At 39.6% G+C, this 25,847-nt stretch overlaps 1 protein-coding gene across 4 annotated transcripts in view; it reads left to right on the plus strand.

Moving 5' to 3' along the window:
- The window catches only part of CSTPP1 (centriolar satellite-associated tubulin polyglutamylase complex regulator 1), a 147,556-nt gene that overhangs the window by 18,295 nt on the left and 103,414 nt on the right, over window positions 1-25,847 (plus strand). For 3 of the 4 annotated variants that reach the window (XM_070427934.1, XM_070427933.1, XM_070427931.1), the window contains exon 2: window positions 12,669-12,771. The exons of the other annotated variant lie outside the window; for it this stretch is intronic. In XM_070427934.1, the coding sequence (XP_070284035.1) occupies window positions 12,669-12,771 (103 nt within the window). The remainder of the gene's footprint in view (window positions 1-12,668; window positions 12,772-25,847) is intronic. 4 annotated transcript variants of the gene reach the window in all.

Raw genomic sequence — 25,847 nt, forward strand, 5'->3', positions numbered from 1 at the left:
GAAGATAGTAGTACATCTCTTTAGATGCTTGGATAATGTCTGGAAACACTCTATCCTACTCTAGGATCCTACCCAGATCCATGAATAGGCCCATGAGCATTCTGATTGGTACATTAGTTTGACTTCTTCATTTCTAATATTGGGAAAATATATAGATGTTTTATGTTAACATTAGGTTTGTCTGCATATAACAGAAAAACCTAAAATAACTTGATTTTTAAAAGTTAGAAGATTATTTCACTTTTGTGGAAAAGAAGCCTGAAGATAGTCAGTCCATGGTTAGTATGGTATTTTCCAAGGTGTAATCAGGGACTCAAGTTTCTTTCTTTTTCCTCATGGTCCGTGAGGACTGAAGGAGTTCTCTGATATCCTCTGGGGTAAGTAAAACACAGCTTTCAGTAGAATCAGTTCCATTTAAATACTTACTACAAAACCACACAATATCGTGCTTAGATTTTATAGCTTAATCACATGACTAATACTTAGCTGCAAGAGAAGCTGAGTAATATGGTCTTTATGCCAATAGCCATGAATCTAGGAAAAACTGAAGTATGTTTCTAAGGAGGAAGAGGCTGCTGGAGCTGGCAACTAGTGGTCTTTGCCACAGCATTATATAAATATGAATGTTGTTATAAATTTCTCTCTCCTGCCCTTCCTAATACATGTGCATGTGTGCATGCTCACACACATGCACACACACATGCTTTGACTAGATAGCACATTCACAGGTTCAAAAATATATAAGACATACATCAAGAGGAATTGTTCCCACCCTGTCTCAATTCACCCCTCTCCTATGCTCTATTTGCTTATATTTTATTCAACCAGCTCTGTGAAATCCTTATGATAGGATTATGTTTTGATTATCCAAATTTCCAATACTGTTGAGCTTTGCCATTTCCCCCCCTGAAATAACCTCATTCTTTACTTTTTCTAGAATACTCTCTTTTTCTGCCTTTTGTCATAAAGTCATGTAATAATTTGCTTCTCTGGTTGTCTCCAAATTAAGGGCTCAGTATAATTCAGTAATCTGATTATCAGTACTTAGATTATCTTCCAACCAACCATTATATTAAAGAAAATTAACTATCACAGTTATTTTCACTTATTATCTCACTTATTATACTTATTATTACTTATCATGTCATATCACGTATCACTTTTAACCTAGGACAAAAATTATTTATAATTGTTCCTGGATTTTGATTGGCACTAGAGACCTGAATGGACTCTCAGTAAGATAAAGGAAGCCTGGATCATATTATTTGACTATTTCATTTTAAAAGTTATGTGCATTCAGGGAGTATGAAAAAATATTTGAAAATAATTCAGTTGTTGCCATGGTTTATTTTGCTTGCTTTGTTTATTTATTTATATTTTTAATATGTTTGTATTGATTTTACAGAGAGAGAGAAAAAGGGAGAGGGATAAAGAGATAGCAACATCAACAAAAGATCATGGATTGGCTGCCTCCTGCACGCTGCCTACTGGGGATCTCACAACTCAGGCATGTGCTCTGACTAGGAATTGAACTGTGACCTCTTGGTCGACGCTCAGTCTCTGAACCACACTGGCCAGGCTGTTTAAAGAAGAAGTTTGGCAATATGGTTATAGAGAGAAATGTGGAGAATTTTAGGGCTCCATTTGAGCAAGCTCAAGGATTTCCCCTCACTGGATCAAGAGGGAAACTGATGAGGAACGTCTTCAGTTTCTTAATCTGTAAAATGATGAGAGTTGAATGATATGATCTTAAAGTCCTACTCCTTAAGCTTTTGTAATTCAGGAGCAGAGGTAAGAATAGTAATGAAGTGACTGGCTTACTGGTTTCAAGTTAAGTACAACCCAGAAAGGCCAATGGGACAGTCTGTAGGAAACAGTGACTTCAAGTCCTGGTGAAGAGGATTAGTGTGTTCAGTGGAAATTGAGAAGGACAAGGAATTTTCAGATCAAGGATTTGATGGGTCATTATTGTAAAAGGACACTGATCAGTTGCTCCTAGGAAGAAAGATGCGAGTTCTGGGTTTGGGGCTTTTTAAAAAACATGTAGGCCAGGAACTCTCAGGGAAATTATAGATAAACTTAGGAGGTTCCTGAATGCTCTAAAATTATACACAACCTGTTCAATTATATCTGTTTTTCTGTTTCATGATCTAACAAAAAAACCACTCAAAAATGAATGATGCCCTGGCCGATGTTGCTCAGTGGTTAGGGCATTGGCCTGTGCACCAAAGGGTTGAGGGTTCGATTCCTAGTAAAGGGCATGTACCTGGGTTGCGGGGTTCCTCCCTGCCCCAGGTGGGGGCACATTTGGGAGACAACCAGTCGATGTATCTCTCTCACATCAATGTTCCTCTCTCTCTCTCTCTCTCTCTCTCTCTCTCTCTCTCTCTCTCTCTCTCTCTCTCTCCACCCCTCTGTGCCTCCTTTGCACTCTCTTTGAAAAAGCAATAGAAAAGATATTCTCAGGTGAGTGAGGATTAACAACAACTACAAAGAATGATAAAGACTCCAAATTATTAAAATGAAGAAAGAGTCCTTCAGTTGGTGAGGTGAATATGGTCATTGTGATATTTTCAGAGTAAGCTAGGTTTCAATCACAAACGACACAGAAATAAGGAGTGAGAAAAATGTATAGAATGGAGAGGAATTTGCCACCAGATAGTTTTGAGTCTTGGCTTGCCATTATTAGCTGTGTGACCTTGGCAAGTTAATAAGCTCACTGGACCTCAATTTAGTCAGCTGTGAAATGGGAATAATAAGTATCTACCTTAATGGTGGTTGTGAAGATTAAGTGAGATAATGCAGGTTGAGCACTTAATACAGTGCTTGGCACATAGTAAGTGTTAGTTAAATCTCTCCCCTCACAAACTTTTAAATTTTCTATATTTTAAGGCCTTTTTTGTATATTTCACTTCGAAAGACTGGTCCTCAGTCAGTCCATCTTCAGAGAATTATTCAGTGATGCTCACACTCGAGGTGATATATCTTATTAAGCGGTTAGTTTAGAGGTTCTTTCCTATACAGATTTGTAAGCCGGTGTGTAATAATCACACAGGGGACTTGTTGCCTGGCAGCACGTGTCCCTGAGTGGTAGTACATGGCTTGCATTGTAATGCCGTCAGTGCAAGGGCCAGCTGGCTGGACATGTACTGCCACATGGGCCAGGGACTCCATTCCTCAACAAAACAGCAGCCAGCACTAGGGTTAACAGAAAATGACAAACCAGGCGTGGATGAGGGAGGCGCCAGCAGAGCAGCGGGATGTCCTTTGATTTGCTTCTATTATTTGCATGTCTTTCTTGTGATGTCTGTGAAATGTTCAGAATGACAAAGTTTTTAAAAGACCTGCTGACTCCGCCTGAAAAATGTGAAAAACCTCCCGTTTAGAGCCTATTATGTCCAGCTAGCCTGCATTTTCTATATCTTTCTCTTCATTTTTTATTAATGCAAACATTTGCATGAAGACAGAACCTTTGTTTCTTAAAGAGTTCATCTGCTCCTGCTGCTTACTGGCCCTGCCATGCAAGAGCACAACAGAACCTTTGTTACGCTTAGAGCAAAGCTGTTTATGAACGGTGGCTTACTGAGGACTGCTTCCTGTGCTGTGTCCTTCCATTTTGTCTCAAAAGGAAAAAAGAAAATAGTTCTTAGGAGTGAAAAGGATTTGGACTTTCTTTTATTTAAGTCCTGGATGTTGAAATGACAAAAAGCCCCCAAATTTGTGAGGAACTGGTAATTGCATCTAATGCATTTTTTTCACTTTACCTTGAAGATAATGAGGCTCTTAGTAACAATGGAAGGAACAAGTGCTTTCTCATTGGAATAGAGAGAAGGAACAGTAAAAAGGCAACAGAAAGAGGAGTTGAGAACAGGACAAAAGTGGCTTCCTGTAAGAACCCTAATATTGTAACAGAATGTGTTTTGGTACTTAGTGTTTCCCACCTGAGAGGCACAGTGCTAAAATGGTTGAGTTGAATAAAGAATAGTATCAGAGTGTATAAATAGGGATGCAGTTTATGTATTCATTTAGTAAGTATTTGAATGACTGCAATGTGGAAGACACTGAGTGGTCCTGAGTGTTAAAGGGTATAAAAGATAAATGAGTCATGGTTCCTATCTGTATTTAAGGAGTAGGATGATATTGGAAAAATTAAAATAGGAGTTTAGGGAGTTCAGGAAAAGGAAGATTGCTTCCGGCTGGGAGAGAATCAGGGAACGCTTCACGAAGAAGGTGGCATTCCAATTGAGCCTGGCAGGAAAGGTAGGCTTGGACAGTGCAACATTCCTAAGAATGATGAATCAAAAATTATGTCAGCCTGTAAAACTAAAGTCCAAAGTACGTTTTTATAGGATACTTAGATGTTTTACACCATTAATTTAGATTAATATGTTGGCATGCGTTTTCTATGTAAACTAAACTAGGGACTCTCTGTCTAGCCCAGGGGTCCTCAAACTACGGCCCGCGGGCCACATGCAAATACAAATATTGTATTTGTTCCCGTTTTGTTTTTTTACTTCAAAATAAGATATGTGCAGTGTGCATAGGAATTTGTTCATAGTTTTTTTTTTAAACTATAGTCCGGCCCTCCAACGGTCTGAGGGACAGTGAACTGGCCCCCTGTTTAAAAAGTTTGAGGACCCCTGGTCTAGCCTGTGCTCTTCACCATATATGACGTCTCTGCACTTTGGCCTAGGCTTCTGGGGCATCTATAAATGTCTACTCTAGAAATACTTTACTTTCGTAACAAATATAGAAACTCAAAGGGATTATTGATCATTATTATGAGCCACATTTCATAAGTAGAGTGTAGACGCAGTTCTGAGTGGGGACTAACGTATGAGACTGTCATTTGAAAAAGAATCCCCACCTTCATACAGAGGCAGTATCAACCAGAAGAGAGAGGAATTCTAAGCCCATGAATTTTCAGCAGCCTTAAGTTAGAACTCTTCTGTATCTTTCTGCCACTAGATAAAATGAGATCCTGTTGCTGTTTTGTGAGTTGTGAGTGCCAACTAATTTTTATGGAAAAGTTTGAATGCAAAATGCCAAGTAATGATGTTATTGCAATAGTACCTAATGTAGGTGCAGTAATATCACTAATCCATAAAGTCATAGTTAAATTTCATATTACCAAATTTAATCACTAATAATCTATAAACGCATGGTTTGCCTCAAAGGCTAACCATGACTATATAGCACAATTAATTTTCACCCTGTAACTTTAATATTTTTGGCCTGACATGACATAAGTGGTACATGATTTACTCCATGTTTGTCAATGTATAGGTGGTAGTGTTGTTTTTTAAAACCTGGTTCTGGAAAATCGTTTTGTGAATGTTTATGGAGTTGATTTGGTAGCTATACTGCTCTTTGAGTAACTATTTTGCAAAGCTATTGTGATGACAGTTTTACTTGGGTTCTTCATGTGTCCCATAGAAGTGCCACTTTAAATTTCTCTGACATTCAGGCAGTACATTTTGTTACGGAGAGCTAGCTAAATGCTTTAAGTTTGGGCCTCTGTAAAGCCTCCTTAAAAAATGCAAAACTCCAACTTACTAATTCTGCATTATGAGATTTAGTCTGGAAATATGGAAGCAATATGATTTAAGCACTTAGCCTTAATTGACGTTCCCAAAATATTAACAATTACCAGTGTTAGGAAGGAGGAGGGAGGAGGGAAGGATTAATGGTTGACTAGGGACTGTTTGAATGTCAAAGCACTCAGCTTTGCACAGCTGTTAACTTGTCTATTGGTTGAGGTAAGTAAACTTTAGCTTTCCATCCCCTACTTTACATAAAGATCTTTAGTCACCTCTAGTTTCTGGTTGTCACAGGTGATGTTAACACATGTATAATGCTTTGCTTGTCCCTGGCTTGTCTTTTAGTATGAGTTTGACTAGCTGTACCACAGTGGTTTGAATTCCCAAAAGTGATGTATTAGTTTTGTCTGTTTTATAATTAACTATTAATGTAAAAGGTCTTTCCTTCATTTTTAAATTTGTTCTTAGAAAAGTCCATTTGAAATAAGTCATGCTGCATAACTCTTTAAAAGCTGCAATAGCTCTGGCTGGTTTGGCTCAGTGGATAGAGCGTCGGTCTGCAGACTGAGGGGTCCCAGGTTTGATTCTGGTCAAGGGTTGCGGGCTCGATCCCCAGTAGGGAGTGTGAAGGAGGCAGCCAATTGATGATTCTCTCTCATTGATGTTTCTCTCTCTCCCTCTGTTTAAAGGCTAGAACTGAAATGGGTATATGATTATGTGTATTATTATACAGGGGTGGGCAAAGGAGGTTCACAGTTGCACTGTGACATTCTTTTGAGTTAATAAAGCTGTTGTAATCATCATAACCTACATGTCTTTTTCCATACGAACAACTGTAAACCTACTTTTGTCCGCCCTGTGTGTGTAGGGTTTTATGTAGCCCAGGAATTTTTGAAGATAATCTATAAATATATTTGGTTGGATGAACAGAACTATAAATGAGTAGAGGGCTATAGAAGGTTGGTCTCTTGGTGTTCATTAGCATCGAAACCCTATTGTCTTGTGAGTTTTGCAATGTTGTGGAGGGGTACATAGTAACAACTAATAACAGTAATAAAAATAGCTTATATTTATAGCACACTTATAGTATGTGTCAAGCAATATGCTAAGATTATTATATACATTATTCTCTTTACTCCTTTTTACAACCTTAGATGGTAGCTACTATTCTCTAATTTTATAGAAAAGGACAGGCAGAGAGACTAGATAACTTGTTTAAAGTCACATAGTTAATAATTGCCAGAGCTAGTAATCAAATTGAGGTGAGCCTGACTGCAGAAAGCTTTCATAGCAGGAGCGTCTCTGGTACAGAGATTAATTGATCAGCAGGAGGTGATTCAACAGAACCAAGAAATTTCTGATCCACAATGGCCTTCACTTGAGAGGTTCATGTGAAGATCATACAGTGTTTACTTGTATTTCACTTGGATTTTTCAGGGCAGCATGTTCCAGTTATAAGTGTTTATCTCAGACAGAGATCCTATCTGAGCAAGACATGGCTGCTTGGGCCTCAGTGTGGATTTCAAAACAATCGAGCCTTATTGGTACATGTTAGAAAACATACTTAATTCTGGTCTTGTGGAAGTCCCAGCAAAGCAGAAGAGAAAATGCCAATCTGAAATGATTTTCCTTTCCCAAAAGGGCAGCTAAGGTGCCCATATATCTTTGCCCTCCGGGGATGCAGGTGTGCAGTTTAATCATTCACACAAATTAAAGCATATTCCTTTGCATTTAAAAAATAATATAAAATGACATTCTTCATGTTTTATTGCCAGGCAAGAGCTTTGAACTCCGGTTTCATTGAAGTTTGATAAACTGCAAGGGTTTTCCAGGATTGGGTGGTGCCCTTATCTAGTAACCACAAAGGGAACATTGGACTGATAAGAACTGCAGGTGAGGGAAACCGCCAGAGAGCAGCAATTAGAGAGAGTTCTTCACACTGGCTTGTGTGAAATTCTCAGAAGGGAGGAACCTTTTCCTGGCTCTGCTGGCTCTTCTTAGCTGCTTCTCTTCTCCCACTGATAAAAAGAGCACCAGGGTGTTCTGTTTCCACTTTGTGAACTAGGGGTGGGTAGGGTGAATACTTTGTGGTGGGGTGGTTCTTAAGTTCTAACTTGATACAAATGTTGATTGCCCCCCCCTCCCCCACGCACATATGAGTTCATATAGACACAAATGGACATCTCTCAGGTGATTTTATTATCAGCATACACCCCTACTTCTGTTCTATGTGTAAAAATCATATTTACTTCCAAAACTATTTATAAAATGTCGATGGTGAGTTAGTATGGTATAGAGTTAAGAGCATGGGTTCTTGGTAATACGCAAACTTGGGTTTGAATCTTGGCCTCTCTTTTACTAGCTGCATGATCTTGAGCAAGTTACTTTAATTTTATAAATCTCAGTTCTTCCATTTGTAAAATGGAAATAATCAAAACACCTATCATAGGATTGTTGAGAAGACTAAATAAAATAATGCATGTAAAATAATTAGCCCAGTATCTGGCACATTGTTGTTCAATAAGTTTCACAGGTGCTCAAAATTGGTAGCTCTTATTATTATCATTATTATATTGAACTCTAACCATCTGATTTGTAGATTAAGCAGGTATAGTCCTTTATTTTTCTTTCTTTCTCTTCCCCTCTCTTTTTTTAAAAAATAGTTTGTTTTCCAGAAAATTCCTTCTGTCTTTCTAGGAGAATAAAAGTACTTTGATTCAAACATTCCTCCCTTAAAGGGCTTTCGCACTTACTTGTGCCCGAGGAGCTAGGGAGAAGTAGCATGATTTGCTTCTAAGTATGGCAGAGAGCTTTCATTTCTACCATTTAAAAAAATCCTGTACTAGCCTTAGGTAGGTAGATCTAAGTCATAGAAGTAGACTAAGGAAGAAATAGACTAAGGAAGAAATATTTTTGTAGGGTCAGGATAAGTGGGTGGGAGAAGGGAAGGAGAATACAGAAGTGAAAATATAGCTGATTTTAATGTTAGCTTGGCTGTTTCTCCTCTCAATTTAATATAAAACAATTAATACCAGAATTGGCATGTATTATCTCACAGCTTCATTCAGTTTTCCCATTTCTTAGAGAAGTCGTTTTCCACTTGGAAACTGTTGATAAAGCACTGATTTTGTCTTCATATCTTTTGGATGTGGGGGCTGGAGAGCCTTTGCAATGATTGATGGTTGTTAGTTTTGGGGAGCACTTAAATGAACAGAATAAGTAACAGAATGTAAACATGTCGTTCATGTAGACTTCAGGCTGGTGCATATGTGGTGGAGCCTAGGTCACCGTTGTTAAATGAAGACTCCCAGAATAGAGCTTGGGTAGATAAACTTGTTTGCTTCATAAGTGTTACTGGACCACCAGGATTTTAGGGATAGTTTTGTGAAATACTCATTTTTATTAATTTTAGGTAATTTATCCATATTTTCTTGAAGGATAAAACTATGAAAGAGGCAGATGTCCATCATGGCAGCAACTTTGTGGAATTGTGTTTTGTTAGGATATTCATCACTTTGGGGTTTTTTATTCTCACTACTCCAAAAGAAAGTTGTGATTAAAAAAAATGTTTTTGGATGGTAAGTGGAAAACACTGAGTTGGAAGTTTTTATGTGAAGTGTACCTCGATACCATTCTCATACCTCTAAAGATACAATTCAGGAGGAGGAATAGTCATTTGTTGAGCACCGGCTATATCTGAAGCTCTGGCCTTTGTTGTTTACTGAAGTAGACCCTCAATAGCCTTTCGAGATGGGCTTTTAAGAAAATACATTATCAAGCAAGCCAAGGACTCTGGTGTTTTACATGCATTACCTTATTTAATTCTTATAATCCTACTAGTAGCCGGGTGCACAAAATTCGTGCACTTTAAAAGGGAATTAATTGCCCTAACTGGTTTGGCTCAGTGGATAGAGCATAGGCCTGCGGACTCAAGGGTCCCAGGTTCGATTCTGGTCAAGGGCATGTACCTTGGTTGCAGGCACATCCCCAGTGGGGAGTGTGCAGGAGGCAGCTGATCAATGTTTCTCTCTCATCGATGTTTCTAACTCTCTATCCCTCTCCCTTCCTCTCTGTAAAAAATCAATAAAATATATTTTTTTTAAAAGGGAATTAATTAGCAGAGATATTTTAATATTGCTATTTGCCCTTTCTCTATAATAGAAGTGTGAGAGATGAAAGGAAATTAGTAAAATGTATATGAAAATAATATAAATTTATTAATAAACAGTAACAAAAGGATATAACAACAACAGAGGCATGATATAAAAACAACAAAAACATGATATGTAAACAACAAAAACATGATATAAAAACAACAGTGATGCAAACAATGACTGATAAAGTGATTAAACTTATTCTAATATCTCCCTGTACACCACATTAAGAGTGAAAACACTTTCAGAGTGCTTGACTAATTTCCCTTGTGATGAAGTACTTAGAACTTTAACTGTAACATCACATGCTCTTCAAACTCAAGAGAAAGCAACATATAACTGACCATGTGCAAAAACGGGTTCAGGTAGGAGCATGCCTACTTTGTCTAGAGTTTGTCCTTGTGATTTATTGATAGTCATCACAAATGCTGGCATCACAGGAAACCGTCGTCAAATCAATTTAAATGGGAGGCCAGTGTCAGATGGGGACAAATTAATTCTTGGAATCAGAACAGCCTCTCCCTCTGCAGATCCTGTTAATGCTTCAGCTTTGATAATGTTAGGTAGTAATCTTTTGATAATAAATCTGGTACCATTACAAAGACCCCATTTACTATTGAGATTTCTCAATAGCATGATGATTGCACCCACTTTCAATTTTAATTTATGACACGGCATTCCTGAAGGAGTAATACTATTCAGAAATTCGATGGGAGAAATTTTCCTTTGTTTCTTTGTTATGGGGTGGGGCCACAACATTAGTAACAAAGAAACAGAATTAAAACTTTATTGTGGGGAGCCGCTACAGTGTTTTGGACAGGTTCAAGCCTTGGACTGATGAGAGGGCACAGTCCTCTCATTGCCATGTGCAAGTCCCAGCTTGGAGGGCAGGGCCCTCCCAGCACAATTATAGCCAACAGCTATAGTTGTAAGCTTGAACCCATGGTCCGAACACGTGGCCCCACGTGCCTGAGTGATGTGGGCTTGATAGAGTTCAGATGCATGTAGTTGAGTAGGATTGAAACCCAGGAGAATGTTTGTAAACATCTTGGTCACGCCCTTACTTTGCCTCGTAGCATCTGCTATAAAATAAAGTCATGGCTGTGGATGTGGTCGCTGTCTCTCAGAGAAGCAGCGTCCCACCGAGACCTGGCTTTCATTCTCTTGTCTGTCTTTTCTAAGCCTTTCAGCTGCCCCACTCAGGTTCACCCCGTGCTGGTGAGGCACACTTTAGAAAGATCTGCCTCTACGCTTCCAGGGTGGGTTCCTGCCTCAAACTCCGCCCTTACAGGAAACAGCTCTGGGAAACAGCTTGGGGGAGGGCGCAGCTATTGCCAGGACAACCCCTGTAGGACTGACTTCCTTCCGCTTGGTCGCAACTGTTCGTCTGTATGTGACGAACACCACCCATGGTTTTTATATAAGTAGATGATGTGTAGGTACTAATAATATTGTCATTACAAACAGTAATAGTATTATTATCCACTTTTTACATGAGGAAATAGGTTTGGAGAGTAACTTGCTCAAGGTCATACAGCTAGGAATTGGTAGAGCCGAAAATGGAACTCAGTCAGGTCTCTCTAAACTCCAAAGCCCATGTTTTTAACCAGTGATTCTTTTTTAAAAAAAATATATTTTTATTGATTTCAGAGAGGAAGGTAGAGGGAGAGAGAGAGATAGTGATGAGGGAGAATCATTGATCGCCTGCCTCCTACACGCCCCACACTGGGAGCCTGCAACCCAGGTATGTGACCTGACTGAGAATCAAACCGTGACCTTCTGGTTCATAGGTCGATGCTCAACCACTGACCCATGCTGGCTGGGCTTAACCAGTGATTCTTAAACTTCACCATATATAAAAAGCATCATGGGTGCTTTTTAAAAATTACTGGGCTTCAGTTAGAAATATAAGGTCACTAAGTCTGGGATGGTGCCAGCTTATGAATCTGCATTTAACAGGGTATCTCAGATGTTTCAGATCAACAAGTTGATTGACCATATTTTGAGAAAAAGTTAAGTTTCTTTCCATATAGGTGCAGATTAAATAACTAAGATTAATCTACCAAAGACAGAGCCATGAATCAAAACACATTTCTTTCTAATTTGAATACTCAGACCCTTTCTGAGAAGCCCATGATTAATCTGCATATTTAACAGTCACAATAAATGCAGAAAACATAACTTCTGATAAATTGAGCCACACAGATTTCATTTATTATTTTCCAAGGTTAATAGTTTATAACACTAGTTTACACAATCCTTAAACTTTTCTAATTTTTTATTAAAGAATTGAGTTTTCTTGCCCTAGCCAGTTTGGTTCAGTGGATAGAGCATCAGCCTCTGGACCAAAGGGTCCTAGGTTTAATTCCCGCCTAGGGCAAGCTCCTCAGCTGCAAGCTCCTCCCCCGCCTGGGTCGTGGTCAGGGCGTGTGCAGGAGGCAACCAATTGATGTGTTTCTCTCACGTTGATATTTCTCTCTGTCTTTCTCTCTCTCTCCCACTCTCTAAAAATCAATGGAAAAATATCCTCAGGTGAGGAGAAAAGAAAAGAAAAAAAAGGAATTTTCCTTGCAATCAGATTATTTATGCTTTAGGCACTCTTCCCTGGAATAAGTTTTGAGACATACAGAAAATGAAAGAGGGTGGAAGGAAATGGGAAGCAAAGAACTTCCAGATATATCTGCTTAATGGTCCTAAAGCTCCTCTATAGCTCTCCCTCACCACTGAAATGAAGCATTGATGTAAATACTAACAGCCAGCCAGATGGCAGTATGTCATGTGCTACATCATGTCCAATTCTACCCTTTGGAACCATTGGTCCCTTAAGGCCAACAAGTTTGGTTGGCCTATTTCAATCCATTTCCTAGGGTAGAGGCAATACCTTGACCGACTTTCATGGCCTCCTATTTGGATTGGGAGGACTTTTATTTTTTACTTTTCTCTCTCACTTTTCTCTCTTTTGTTTTTTTGGCAGCTCAGCGACATGTCCTCACGTACATGGAGGATGCAGTGTGCCAGCTGCTAGAAAATAAGGAAGATGTTAGCCAATATGGTATTGCCAGGTTCTTCACTGAATAGTAAGTACGTGAATGCTTTGCCAATAGGGTGAGCCCAGAGAAGGCACTTGGAAGCAGGCAAGGTACATGAAGAAGAGAGCAGGACAAGGCTGATTATGAGGTGGCAGTGAATGCTCAGTTTTGGTAGCTGGTCCAGGGCTGCCCAAACATGTTTTGGAACATGCCCTTGGAGCAACTGGTTTTGTCCAGTGATAAGTTTCATGATGGTCATGACTACAGAAGCTCAGCAACTGCTTGTTTGATTTATTAGATCTGTTTCTTTAGGTCCCTCTTATAATTTTTAACCTTCTATGTAATTCAAGATATTCACTCTGATTTTCTTTAGTAAGTGTACCTTTTAGCCTGTGTTTTTCATGGCTGGTTTTTTCATTGAAATGTTTAGGATCCTGTTCCCTTGCAGTTTTCTTTCTATAGGATGCTGTCTCAATCACGTAATGATTTAAGAGAATTTCTAAAGGCAGGACATCATAGATTATATCTTTGAAGGGTTATACTTCTTTGTATAGTGTGCTTGGAGTGTGTAAAAGTCAAAATGATTGCTATTTTTTTTGATATCTCATTGTGTTTTTATTTTTTTTTAAATTTTGTTTTATTGCTTAAAGTATTACAAAGAGTAGTACATATGTCTCCCTTTTTTTCCCCTTGACCTTCCCCTGGCCTCCCCTACACCCCAGTGTCTTGTATCCATTGGTTATGCTTATATGCATGCATACAAGTCCTTCGGTTGATCTCTTACCACCCCCCAACACTCCCCGGCCTTGCTTTTTTTTTTTAGCATCGATAATGTTTTTACGCTGAATTGGGTAATCACTTTAAAACTCTTTGGTCATCATGAAAGGATTTGCTAAAGAAATACAAAGCATTTTTATTACTGATATGACATTATATATTTATATAATCATTTGAAGTCTCTTTCCTTTTGTTCTAATTTTTTGGGAGCATTCTGAGAAAGGAAGAATTACCTCTTACAGGTTTCTATTTAAGATGAATCATGAACTCTTCCTTGAAAACAGATTTTTTCTTTCTTTTCTCCAGAGGTTCCTTGGAGATCAGACAACTATTCTAATCGTTTGTTGTTAAGCGGATTTTTTTTTTTTTAAATCCTCACTCAAGGACTAACTTGGAGAGAGGAAGTGGGGAGGAGGGAGGGAGGGAGGAAGGGAGGGAAGGAGAGACAGAGACAGAGAGAGAGACAGAGAGAGAGAGAGAGACAGAGAGAGAGAAATATAGATCGGTTGCCTTATGTATGTGCCCTGACCGGGGATCGAACCAGCAACCTTGCAGTGCACAGGATGATGGACGATCAACTGAGCCACTCTAGCCAGGCTAGGGGAATTCTTGACTCTCCCAAACTCTTTTGCTGAATAATAGGTCTCACAAGTAAAATCTAGATTTCTCATGGATTGAAATGGATTGAAATTTCGTTTCTGGAAAAAACAGGCTTTCCAGGAGCAGAGCCAGTCCCTTTCCCAGTCTTCTAAGGAGGATAAAATAGAGAAAGGAAATCTCAATTGTTCTCGTGATGTGGTAAGCAAAGGAGACTGAGATTGAATAGTCTTGCTTGCTTTTACAGAACTGACAAGCCTAGGAGTTAAGTTTCTAGGCCATTTAATCTGTACCGGCACCCTTAAGGCTCCTTGCCAAGTGAAATATGATTCTTCTGGGGCAATGCTTCTTCCTTTTTTTTTTTTTTTTAATTTACTCCCCTACCCTCATCTCCTATATAAGTCTTTTCCCTGTTATACTGGTTCCTTGAGGGTAGGCATCATTTCTTCTTCATCTTTGTATTCCTAGTGCCTGCCACAATGCTTAGCAACTAATAGATATTGGTACATGTTGAATCAACAGCTATATCTATAGTTTGTTATTACATATTATACTCTTATTCTCGATCTTGTTAAAAATAAAGAATATCTCTTGTTTTTCTTTTTTGTTGATTCTTTTTTCTTTTTATTTCTTTAAATATTTTTTTTATGATTTTAGAGAGGAAGGGAGAAAGAGAGAGATAGAAACATCAATGATGAGAGATAATAATTGATTAGCTGCCTCCTGCACATTTCGTACTGGGGACTGAACTTGCAACCTGGGCATGTGCCCTGACTGGGAATCGAATCGCGATCTCCTGGTCCATAGATTGATGCTCACCCATCAAGCCATGCTGGCGAGCTGTTGATTCTTTTTTTTTTTTTCTTTTTCTTTTTTTTTTTTTTTCTTTTTTTTATTTTTCGCTTAAAGTATTACAAAGGGTATTACATAAGTGTCCTTTTTTCCCCCCCGCCCTTGACAAACCCCTACCCTCCCTTACCCCCCAGTGTCTTATGTCCATTAGTTATGCTTATATGCATGCATACAAGTCCTTCGGTTGATCTCTTACTCCCCTCCCCCCTGCCCCCCAACTCTCTCTGGCCTTCCCACTGCAGTTTGACAATCAGTTTGAGGCAGCTCTGCCTCTGTATCTATTATTGTTCAAAAGTTTGTAATGGTCTTTATTATCCATGAATGAGTGAGATCATGTGGTATTCTTCCTTCATTGACTGGCTTGTTTCACTTAGCATAATGCTCTCCAGTTCCATCCATGATGTTGCAAATGGTAAGAGTTCCTTCTTTTTAACAGCAGCATAGTATTCCATCGTGTAGATGTACCACAGTTTTCTTTTTCTTTTTAATATATATTTTATTGATTTTTTTACAGAGAGAATGGGAGAGGGATAGAGAGTCAGAAACATCGGTGAGAGAGAAACATCGATCAGCTGCCTCCGGCGCATCCCCAGTTGCACCCGAAACTAAGGTACATGCCCTTGACCGGAATCGAACCCGGACCCTTCAGTCCCCAGGCCGACGCTCTATCCACTGAGCCAAACCTATCAGGGCTGATTCTTTTTTATAAAGCTATATATTTGTCATTTAAGAAGCTGCATACCATTTGGATAGCACTCAAAAGTGAACCCTACTGGTCTGTGTAACTGATCCTGAACTCTGGAGAGTCAGTGGTGAAACTTATACCCTTCAGATGCTATTGATTGTAGCTTTTATCTGCCAATAAACTGTTGAAAGACTCAAGATTTTCCACAGTGCGATGGAAAGCTAGTTGCCGAGTGATCTGTTTCTTGTCTTCAGGAAACTGAAACTACATAATGTATGTGAATGGCACATACCTGAGACTTCTGTAACTCTGAGATACCATATTGGCCTGAGCCAAGTTATTTTGGGAAGTGGACAACTATCAAAGTTCCAAAATCCTTAAAAAACAACAACAAAACTTGAAAGATGTGGAAGCCTGCTGGAATAGGAATTAGTATTTTGTGGACAAGACCTGGATCAGTAGAGGCTACTGATTTTGCTTTGATTTGTGAATTTTATTTAGTGAAAAGCCTTCTTTTTTAGGCCTCCTTATTATATTGATTCATAGAAACATGATGAAGTGAAAAGAACACTGCCCTAGGAAGCAGAGATCCTTATTCTTATAAGTCCTCGCTTTATAATCTTGGTCAAATTTCTGAAATTTTCTGAGCTTTAGTTACTTCATCTATGAAATGGATATAATAAAGTCTTACACGCCAATAATAATATAGTAATTATATTTTATAATAAACATGTTTTATTAAACTCATGCTATATCTCAGCCACTATAATTCTTTGAACCATTATTATCTCTATTTTATAGATGAGGAAACAAACTCAGGAAGGTTAAAATAGCTTTTTAAGTTCATAAGCAAGTAAGAGACAGAGTTAGGATCAAGTCCTGTTTGTGGTATTATAAAAGTAGTATTCTCTACTGTCTCCCAGTCACTATACTGCCTAATCTTGCTGGAGGCCTAACTAATTTTGAGGTCTCTTCTAGCTATACTTTCTAAATTATTTTAATTTTCCCTTATGAACTATTACATAGTCTTATCTGGTGACTTTAGTTCATTGCCATTTTAATATTTAGTATTGGGGGATACAACTGGAGCTGATTCTACACAATAGGAAACACTTTTTAAAAATATGTTAACCAAACACTTCCATCTCTCAGTTTCAAGTTCACACATTGAGATTTTCATACTCTTTTTTGTTTTGTTTTGTTAATCCTCACTCGAGGATATTTTTCCATTGATTTTTAAGGAGAGTGGAAGAGAGAGAAATATCAGTGTGAGAGAAACACATCAGTTGGTTGCTTCCTACACAAGCCCTCACCTGGGCCTGGGCTAGGGAGGAGCCTGCCTAGGTACACGCCCTTGACGGAAATCGAACCTGGGACCCTTTAGTTAGCAGGCCAACCTTTTATTCACTAAGCCAAATTGGCTAGGGCAATACCCTTTTTTTTTCTTTTTAATCCTCACCCGAGGATATGTTTTTTATTGGGGAGAGAGAGAGAGAGAAAGGATGCGGGGAGAGAGAGAGAAACATCAATGGGAGAGAGAAACATTGATCAGTTGCCTCCCATATGCACTCCAAACCCGCAAGCTGGGTATGTACCCTGACTGGGAATCAAACCTGAGACCCTTTGGTGCACGGGAGGATGCTCCCACCAACTGAACCATATCAACTGGGGAAAGATTTTCATATATTTAATGATGGAAGATTTACCTTTAAACAATTATAGAAGTACTCTTGTTTGTGGAAGGCTTTTCTGTTGATTTTCTCTTCTGGGTCTGCTTGCCCTCTCACCTGTGCTGTCACTCCTCGGCTGTTAGTGTTTTCCAACAAACCTATGATTGTTCTGGCAAATCTGGATAAGCTGTAAAACATGAGTAGCTAAGCTGTACTATGCATGTGTGTCTGCAAGACTATGAGCTCTTTAGATCATATTCCTCTGGATACTCTTGAAAGAAGGATTCTAAATCCCAGAGGATTTTCTTTTATGTTGTATGCAACCTCTCCTTCTGAATGTTGTCTTTCAATCAGTGGAAGGTAACAGGAATTAATATTTAGAGGTGCCACTCTAAGAATAGACCGAGTGTCAGCACCAGGTCAGGACCTCTGAAGAAGTACATCCAAGAAAATGAGGCTGGAGTAGCTGTAACTTAGAAACCACAGCAGAGTGTGACCAGGTTTTGTGGTAAAGAGAAAATGAGAAATGTGGTTTTTTAAGACATTGGAAAATAATGATGAGAGAAAAACAGGCTGAAATCTGAGAATTCCTATCAGGATTGGGAACCCTTCTTTACAGGCTAAATTGATGGTTATAACACTGTGGTATCAGGGAGCTTGACCTCCACCTACTAATATGGAAAAGAATGATACTCTGTGGTCTTGGTTGGTGGGCCCAGTAGGGCTCTTTCTTATGATCAAGTGTCTTGTTTTTGTTTTTAAAAATGATGATTGTAGGTTCTTGGGGAAGTTTTCGTGATGACTATTTTGGTCACAAGTACACAAATTACCTTCATTGATTGAGGTTTATTCTAAGGATATGTGAGAATTTAAGACAACATTCGTTCAGTAATTATTTTTGAGCCAGCCCCTACTCTGGGCCTGTGTGCACTAGGCAATGGAGATATAGTGGTGAGCAAGACAAATAAGGTAATTACCTTCATGGATCTAAAGTTTTAGTGAGGGAAGTCCTGGCTGGGTAGCTCAGTTGGGTAGAGTATCATCCTGGTACACCAAGATTGTGGGTTTGGTCCCTGGTCAGGGCACATAAATGGAACAATAAATTGATGTTTCTTTCTCTCTCCTCTTCCCCTTTGTCCCCTCTCTCTCTATCTAAAATCAGTAAAAAAAATAAATACATAAAGTTGTAGTGAGGGAGATAGTCAATAAAGAATTAAAGTGACGATGATGACAGCAGCTAATAGTTAATAAATACTTGCAATGTGCTAGACACTGTTCTAAGCTTATAAGGTGTTATCTCATTTAAGTCTCATAATACTATGAGGTGGGGTATTAGTATTATCTTCATTTTACACATTAGGAAATTCAGGCACACAAAAGTAACATTCCTCAGGCTACACAGCTAATTACTGTAGCAAGATAAATAACAAGGAAATAATTAGGGTAATGTGATATATAGGATGGCCAGGAAGTCCTCTTGGAGGAAATGGCATTTCAGGGCTTATCCCATGGAATGACTGGCTCATCCCATCAGAGAGCCAGTAAGTGATCTCAGCTGAGGTGATTCACCTTCTTTTTGTCCACCTTTATTACCTAGGCTTATTTGCATATAATAAATGGGGAATTTTATCTTTTAGGTTGCATACAACCTAAAAGATAATTTGATTTTATTTGCTGCTACTCAGAATAGAATACCCTTAATAGGGTTACAGAAAGCTATGGTACAGGTAATTGGCCTCCCTCATGCACTACTCATATATAATAAGTGAAAGTAAAATAATTAGTCATCAAAATTACTGGTATTTATTATCTAATACCAGAGGCCCAGTGCACAACATTTGTGCACTGGGGGGGGGGGGGGGGGGCGCCCTAAGCCCATCCTGCCCCCTCTTGCAGTCTGGGACCCCTCAGGGGATGTCTGCCTAAGCTGGCAGTTGGACATCCCCCAAGGGGTCCTTAGCACTGCTGCGGAGGCCGGAGAGTCTCCCGCCACCGCCGCTGCGCTCACCAGTGAGCCTGCCTTCTGGCTGAGTGGTGCACCCCCTGTGGGAGCACACTGACCACCATGGGGCAGCTCCTGCATTGTCTGCCCCCTGGTGGTCAGTGTGTGTGTCATAGCGACCAGTTGTTCCACCTCTTGGTCGATTTGCATATGCTTTTTATTATATACTAGAGGCCTGATGCATGAAATTTGTGCAAGGGGCTCAGTCCTCGCAGCCCCTCACAACCTTGGCCGGCCCTCCCAACCCTGGCTTCGTCAGGAAGGTCGTCCAGATGGTCATTCTGCTGTTTGGTCTAATTAGCATATTAGCTCTTTATTATATAGGAGGGTTTATGCTATACATATGGAGATGGAAATATTAATCATCAGAATTCAGTGAGAAGTTGTATACCTGTTAATGTATATATACTCTTGTAAAAGATACCAACGTCAAATTCCTTTATTATTGTTTTTTTTTAATTAAATCTTTATTGTTCAGATTACATTTGTTCCTCTCTCCCCCCCTCATAACTCCCTTCCTCCCAGTTCCTGCCCCACCCTCCGCCCTCACTCCCTACCCACTGCCCTCATCCATAGGTGCACAATTTTTGTCCAGTCTCTTCCCGCATCTCCCACTCCCCTTTCCCCCCCAAGAATAGTCAGTCCCTTCCCTTTCTATGTCCCTGATTCATTATAATCACCAGTTCATTCTGTACATCAGATTATTTATTCACTTGATTCTTAGATTCACTTGTTGATAGATGCATGTTTGTTGTTCATAATTTGTATCTTTACCTTTTTCTTCTTCTTCCTCTTCTTAAAGGATACCTTTCAGCATTTCGTATAATACTGGTTTAGTGGTGATGAACTCCTTTAGCTTTTCCTTATCTGTGAAGCTCTTTATCTGACCTTCAATTCTGAATGATAGCTTTGCTGGATAAAGTAATCTTGGTTGTAGGTTCTTGGCATTCATCACTTTGAATATTTCTTGCCATTCCCTTCTGGCCTGCAAAGTTTCTGTTGAGAAATCAGCTGACAGTCGTATGGGTACTCCCTTGTAGGTAATTGACTTTCTTTCTCTTGCTGCTTTTAAGAGTCTCTCTTTGTCTTTTGCTCTTGGCATTTTAATTATGATGTGTCTTGGTGTGGTCCTTTTTGGGTTCCTTTTGTTTGGGGTTCTCTGCGCTTCTTGGACCTGTAAGTCCATTTCTTTCACCAGGTGGGGGAAGTTTTCTGTCATTATTTCTTGAAATAGGTTTTCAATATCTTGCTGTCTCTCATCTTCTGGCACCCCTATAATTCTGATGTTTGTAAGCATTAAAGCTGTCGCAGAGGCTCCTTACATTATGTTCGTATTTTCAGATTCTTTTTTCATTTTGCTTTTCCGGTTGGGTGTTTTTTGCTTCTTCGCATTTCAAATCTTTGACTTGATTCTTGCGCTCCTCTGGTCTGCTATTGGGTGTCTGTATAATATTCTTTATTTCAGTCAGTGAATGCTTAATTTCTAGTTGGTTCTTTATCACAACATCGAGGGTCTCATTAGTTTTCTTGAGGCTCTCATCAAGTTTATCGGCAGCTTCAAGCACAGTATTGAAAGCCCTCAAAATTGCGTTTTTTAGCTTTATATCCTCCATTTCTGTCATGTTTTTTTGTCTCCGCATTTTTTATGCTTTCTTGGTGCACCCCCTAGTGGTCTTTGTGCACAGTCTTGTTCTAGTTAAGCCTTGATTGTTGTAGTTAATACTAGAGGGATTTGACCACCAGGCCGACTGGCTGTGAGAATCAGCTGTGTCTGCCGTGGGAAAACTTCTGTCCTCTGGAGAGGTGCTAATCTAGCCTTTGCCTGAGGCTATCCGGCAAATGGCTCTGCGTAGGGCTTGGGCGGGGCGGGTCGCAGGGGATCAACAGGGCGGGTAGAGGGAGCAGTTATGGGACTGAGAGCAGTCCCGTCCCCAGAGGCTCTGCTTCTCAGAACCCCCGCAACCGCTGCAAACCTCAGAGAGAAAGCTGCCCTCACGTTCCGACTGATGCCAGACAATCCCGCTTCTCCCGTTTGAGTCTGAGTCCCTAGAGACTCGCCCAGATCTGGAGCTCAGAGTCTGAGACTCCCTCCTGATTGAAAACGACAACCGCGCCCTCAGCCACCAGCCCCCTCTGCGTGCGCACCTCCTCACCTTTGTATTTTTCACACTGCGCCCCCTCTGAGCCTCGGTATGCTGTTCTCTCTCCGTCTAGTTGAAGAATCTCTCCTCAGCCAGCTTTCCTGTGGTTCTGGGTGATGTCCGTTTCACTTTTAGTTGTATTTTTGAAGTGGTTGTTTGCGGCAGCAATCTCCGGTGTTTACCTATGCCGCCATCTTGGTTCTCCTCCGCGTCCTCTGCCTGCCGGGCTCCGCGCTCGTCCTTTTTTTATTGTTTTGATTAGAATAAATCCATGAAATGTGAACTTCATTAACTCACTCTCAGATAAAAAAAGGAGGTCTGCATGTTCCTAAATCACTTGAAATGTAACTTTAATGAAAACAATTCATGATTATAAAATATGTATTCTTTCTCTTTGTTTTTAAACAGGTGCTCTAAGCCCTATGAAAAGATGACCCACTTCTCTCCTAAATAATCTAGAACAATCAGGGTGTAAACTTTCAGTTCTAAAGTTGGCAGATTTTTTTAGGAGTATCCACCATCCAGCATTTAAGTAATGTTGTTTGGGGTTCTTCTTGTGCTCATGGTAACAGAGGAGTGGAGATTTGGAGCAACAAGAAACATATCAGGACAAACCAGACGTCACTGATTTCCAGGTTCATAGCTTTGAATGAGGGATGGACTTGAGATGTTTCTGGGCCATTTCTGTTCCATGTTTTTCCTACTTATTTTTGTCAAACTGAGCTAAAATGTGGTGTGCTGAAGTAATGGTGACTAATCCTATTGTAGGCTTCTTCTAAAAGAGTAATGCTTCTCCCCAGTCCCACCCCATCTTTTTTCCATAGTTCAGTTCTTAGCCTGAGTTGTCACATCATAACAGAAAATTCCCCATTTGTCATCTGGATTCTCACAGACTCAGACAATTGCCAGGAATAGATTTTGCCTTGAGCTAACGCAATCCTATCCTCACTGTATTGGCCCAGGCACTTTTGTTATGCCGTCGTTTGTGAGATCTACAGAGCATTCGGTTCTTTTCTATATTATTAGAGGTATCCCACAGCAAAAGGACTCCGCGGAGACGTAGGTAGTGAGTTTAGAGTCACCAAAATCTGTTTTGAAGCTTAAAAATCCAGCTACATCGAGGCTAGAAGAAGCTACTTATTACTTAGAATTCATCCCTCTTCTTCAGTACCTTCATGTTTTGATTACAGGGAACCATCCAGCAGCACTTGACCTGGTGACTGAGGAAGCCATTTCACAGCCCACTGGTCCCTTGACTCATTTAGAAGTCAGAGTCAAAGGTTATGGAAGTAATCATCGGGCCCAGATTCTCCCCATAAGGAAAGACCTTACCTCCCCCCACCCCCACTTTTACAAGTTAAGAGAAACTTAGCTGTTGTAAAACTGTTCAGTAAGAGGAAATGTAGGCACTCCATCCTTGACTGAAGTATTCTCAAGACCCAGTGATATTATTTCTGTTTTCATGGGAGCTGCTTTTATATGGAAGCTAGTATAAAATTTAGGTGTAACTCTCCACACTAAATATTTTCCCTTAAAGAAATTATTTGATTTATTTTAATCTATAAATAATATAAAGAATCTTCATTTGGTCCAATCCAAGTCCTGATATTTCTTCTCATACCACCCTCTGACAGTTTGAAACTTTGCTTCATCAACAATAGAGCAATTTATCAGTGCTTTCAACTTCTTCCATGATTTTCTCAGAACTCTAGATCTGTGGTGCTGGCGGCACAGGCCTGGCGCAAGAGCAGGAAAGAATGACACAATCTGGCACCTTTAACCAGAAAGTTTTAATGAACTGGGATGGGGGTGGAAGGGATAGAGTAGAAGGAGGAGGGACAGTTAGGATTTTGGCAGCCACACAAAGGTTCTTCTTCCCTGAGAAAAGTGAAATGAAAGTCAAATGAATCTTCTCTCTGTTACTGTGATCTGCGAAGATGTTTGTCTGTCTCTGAACTTCCAGCCCTATGGCAGGTGCATCTTTACAGTCAGTGACTTCCCCACAAAACAACTTGTTTCTCAGGATCCCTCAAGAGGGGTCATGTTCAACTAATTTCCTGTCTGAGGCCATAGCTGTGATTCCTTTCTTCAACTATCAGATGTAATTCTGACCAGCACAGTCGAAACTATCTTATCAGAAAAAGGTCATGAGCACGTAAATTTATTTTAGGACACGATCCCGGATTGCTGAGTTCTTGGGCTGCAACAGTAGGCATTGTTTCTGGGGTGGCCATAGAAACAGACTTAAATTCATCCCTTTGTCATTAAATAACATTAACAACAAATGTCTTTGTTAATGTTCTTATGTTATATTTCCCAAGGCAAGATCATAGCTAGGGATGATGATACCTATCTCATTAGGTGCTTAAATCGAGTGAAATGACATGTGTAGAATATCTGGGTAGGTATAATTCATTTCCATTATGTTTCATTCCTCTTTAGCTCCATTTTTGTGGGATTTTTGCTTCTCTCTTCGTGGATATCTTAGAAAGGGACAGTCTTCCTCTTCTTTCTCTTTAAATGGTATCAGAGTTGAAGGTCTTGAGGACTTTTTAGTCTCTCTTGTTTTCGGTAACACCTTTTTGCTTACCTTGCATTTTGTAAACTTTTTTTTTAGATTAAAAGCATTTGATGATTTTCTGCACATCTATTAGCTATTTAGTGTTACTCATGTCATTCATCATTTAGTTTATTCAGAGAATAGCCTAAGAACGATTTTCTACATCTCCCCTCCCCCACCTATAACCCATTTCCTTATTTTACCCTCTTTCCTCTGGCTGCCAACATTAAAAAATTCAAGGAGTAATGGGAGACCTGAGCCAATCAAGTCTAACTAACTTGTGTTGTTCCTATTCTTAGTTCTAGTGGTACAGTGATGTGCTCAGGGTAATGAAAAGCAGACATTCTCTGCTGAGGTCATTGCTCCTCATACTGGCAACCTGCTCCAGGAAGCTGTTTATCTGTGGTTGCCGAGCCAAGCTCCAGCTGCCAAACAGTTGGAATGTATTGAGAAACCACAGAGCCCAAAGAGAGAATGTTACACAGGCAGTTCCAAGCAGGGAGAATATATTTACACCACACAAGCTGCAGTTTACATGTGTGGGGTAATTGTTCATCTGTACACTCTAATACTTCACCTTCTATGCAACATATATGTCTTGAGAACTACACTGCTATGCCAGATAGCCCTGAACTTGTCATAAGGGAAAAAGGGTATTATAGCAAATTTTATGTACAAACCAGTTTTTTAAGGTAGTATTTTTCCAAGTCAAATTTAACGTTTAGAATCTTAAACTATATAGACCTGGTCTCTAAAGTATCCCTAAACCCCGTTCCTTGCATAGTTTTTCCAAATAAATATTTTTTAATCTCTTTACCACAATATCAAGTATTGTTACAGAGCTTCAGATGTGGCCTATACTAATAGGAATATAAGTTATGGTTAAGTTATGGTCACTTGCCTATAAGGGGATGTAATCTGGTTTAGAAGATGATGCTTATTTTTTTAAAAAAAGATGAAAGCACTTGATTAAAGGTATATTTACAAATATAAAAGATAATTGCATCCTAGGTTCAATAAAGCCAAGTGGTAAACAAGATCTAAGGTCATTTAGTAAGAGGAAGGACTTACAACATCATTTGAAACAAACATTTTTTAAATACAGTTCAAAATCTCATTACAATGAGCTTCAAACAAGTATCTAAGTGATTAATATGACTTTTTTTCATATTTTGTGGTCGTGGGATGGGGCAAAGTAGTCGATATTATTGATGCCCATTGATAATTCCCTATTGGTGTCAGCTGTCCCTTCTCCAGAAAATTGGTCTCAGCCAAACAGGAGTTCTTAACACCTCCTCACCACCATGAGGGTATCACATAGCCAATCACTGACTGACACAGGGATTAGAAGGGCTGGTCTCCTTGCCTCAAAATGGGGCTTGTGCTGAGTTACAATTTTTGCTCTAGAGATCAGACTGAACCTGGATTCTCCTCCGACCCCGTCACTTTCTCTTCTCAGAGCACTCTGTCAATGAGCCATGGGCACCAACCTTCTTGTCTCGGGCTCTGCTTTCAGGGAACCTGACCTGTGTTGCCTATTGTCATTTTAGAAATAGTAATTTTTTTACTATTGAAATTATGAGAGTATTGTTAGTGGAAACTTAAACAAAAGGGTATTTGTTTAAGGATATTATATAGTCATGTGCTTCATGATAATGACATTTTGGTCAACAATGAACCGCAGGTACCTTGGTGGTCCATAAGATTATACTGCATAGCCTAGGTGTGTAGCAGGCTGTACCATCTAGGTATAGAATAATGCTTATTGATTAACAAATAATTAGGGAACAATTTAAGACCTTCTCTAATGGCATTAAGTTGTGCTCTGAGAGTAAGGAGA

This window comes from Myotis yumanensis, unplaced genomic scaffold (assembly GCF_028538775.1).
Source record: "Myotis yumanensis isolate MYYU_CA2020_CCGP unplaced genomic scaffold, mMyoYum1.0.hap1 SCAF_10, whole genome shotgun sequence".
Classification (NCBI taxonomy): Eukaryota; Metazoa; Chordata; class Mammalia; order Chiroptera; family Vespertilionidae; genus Myotis; species Myotis yumanensis.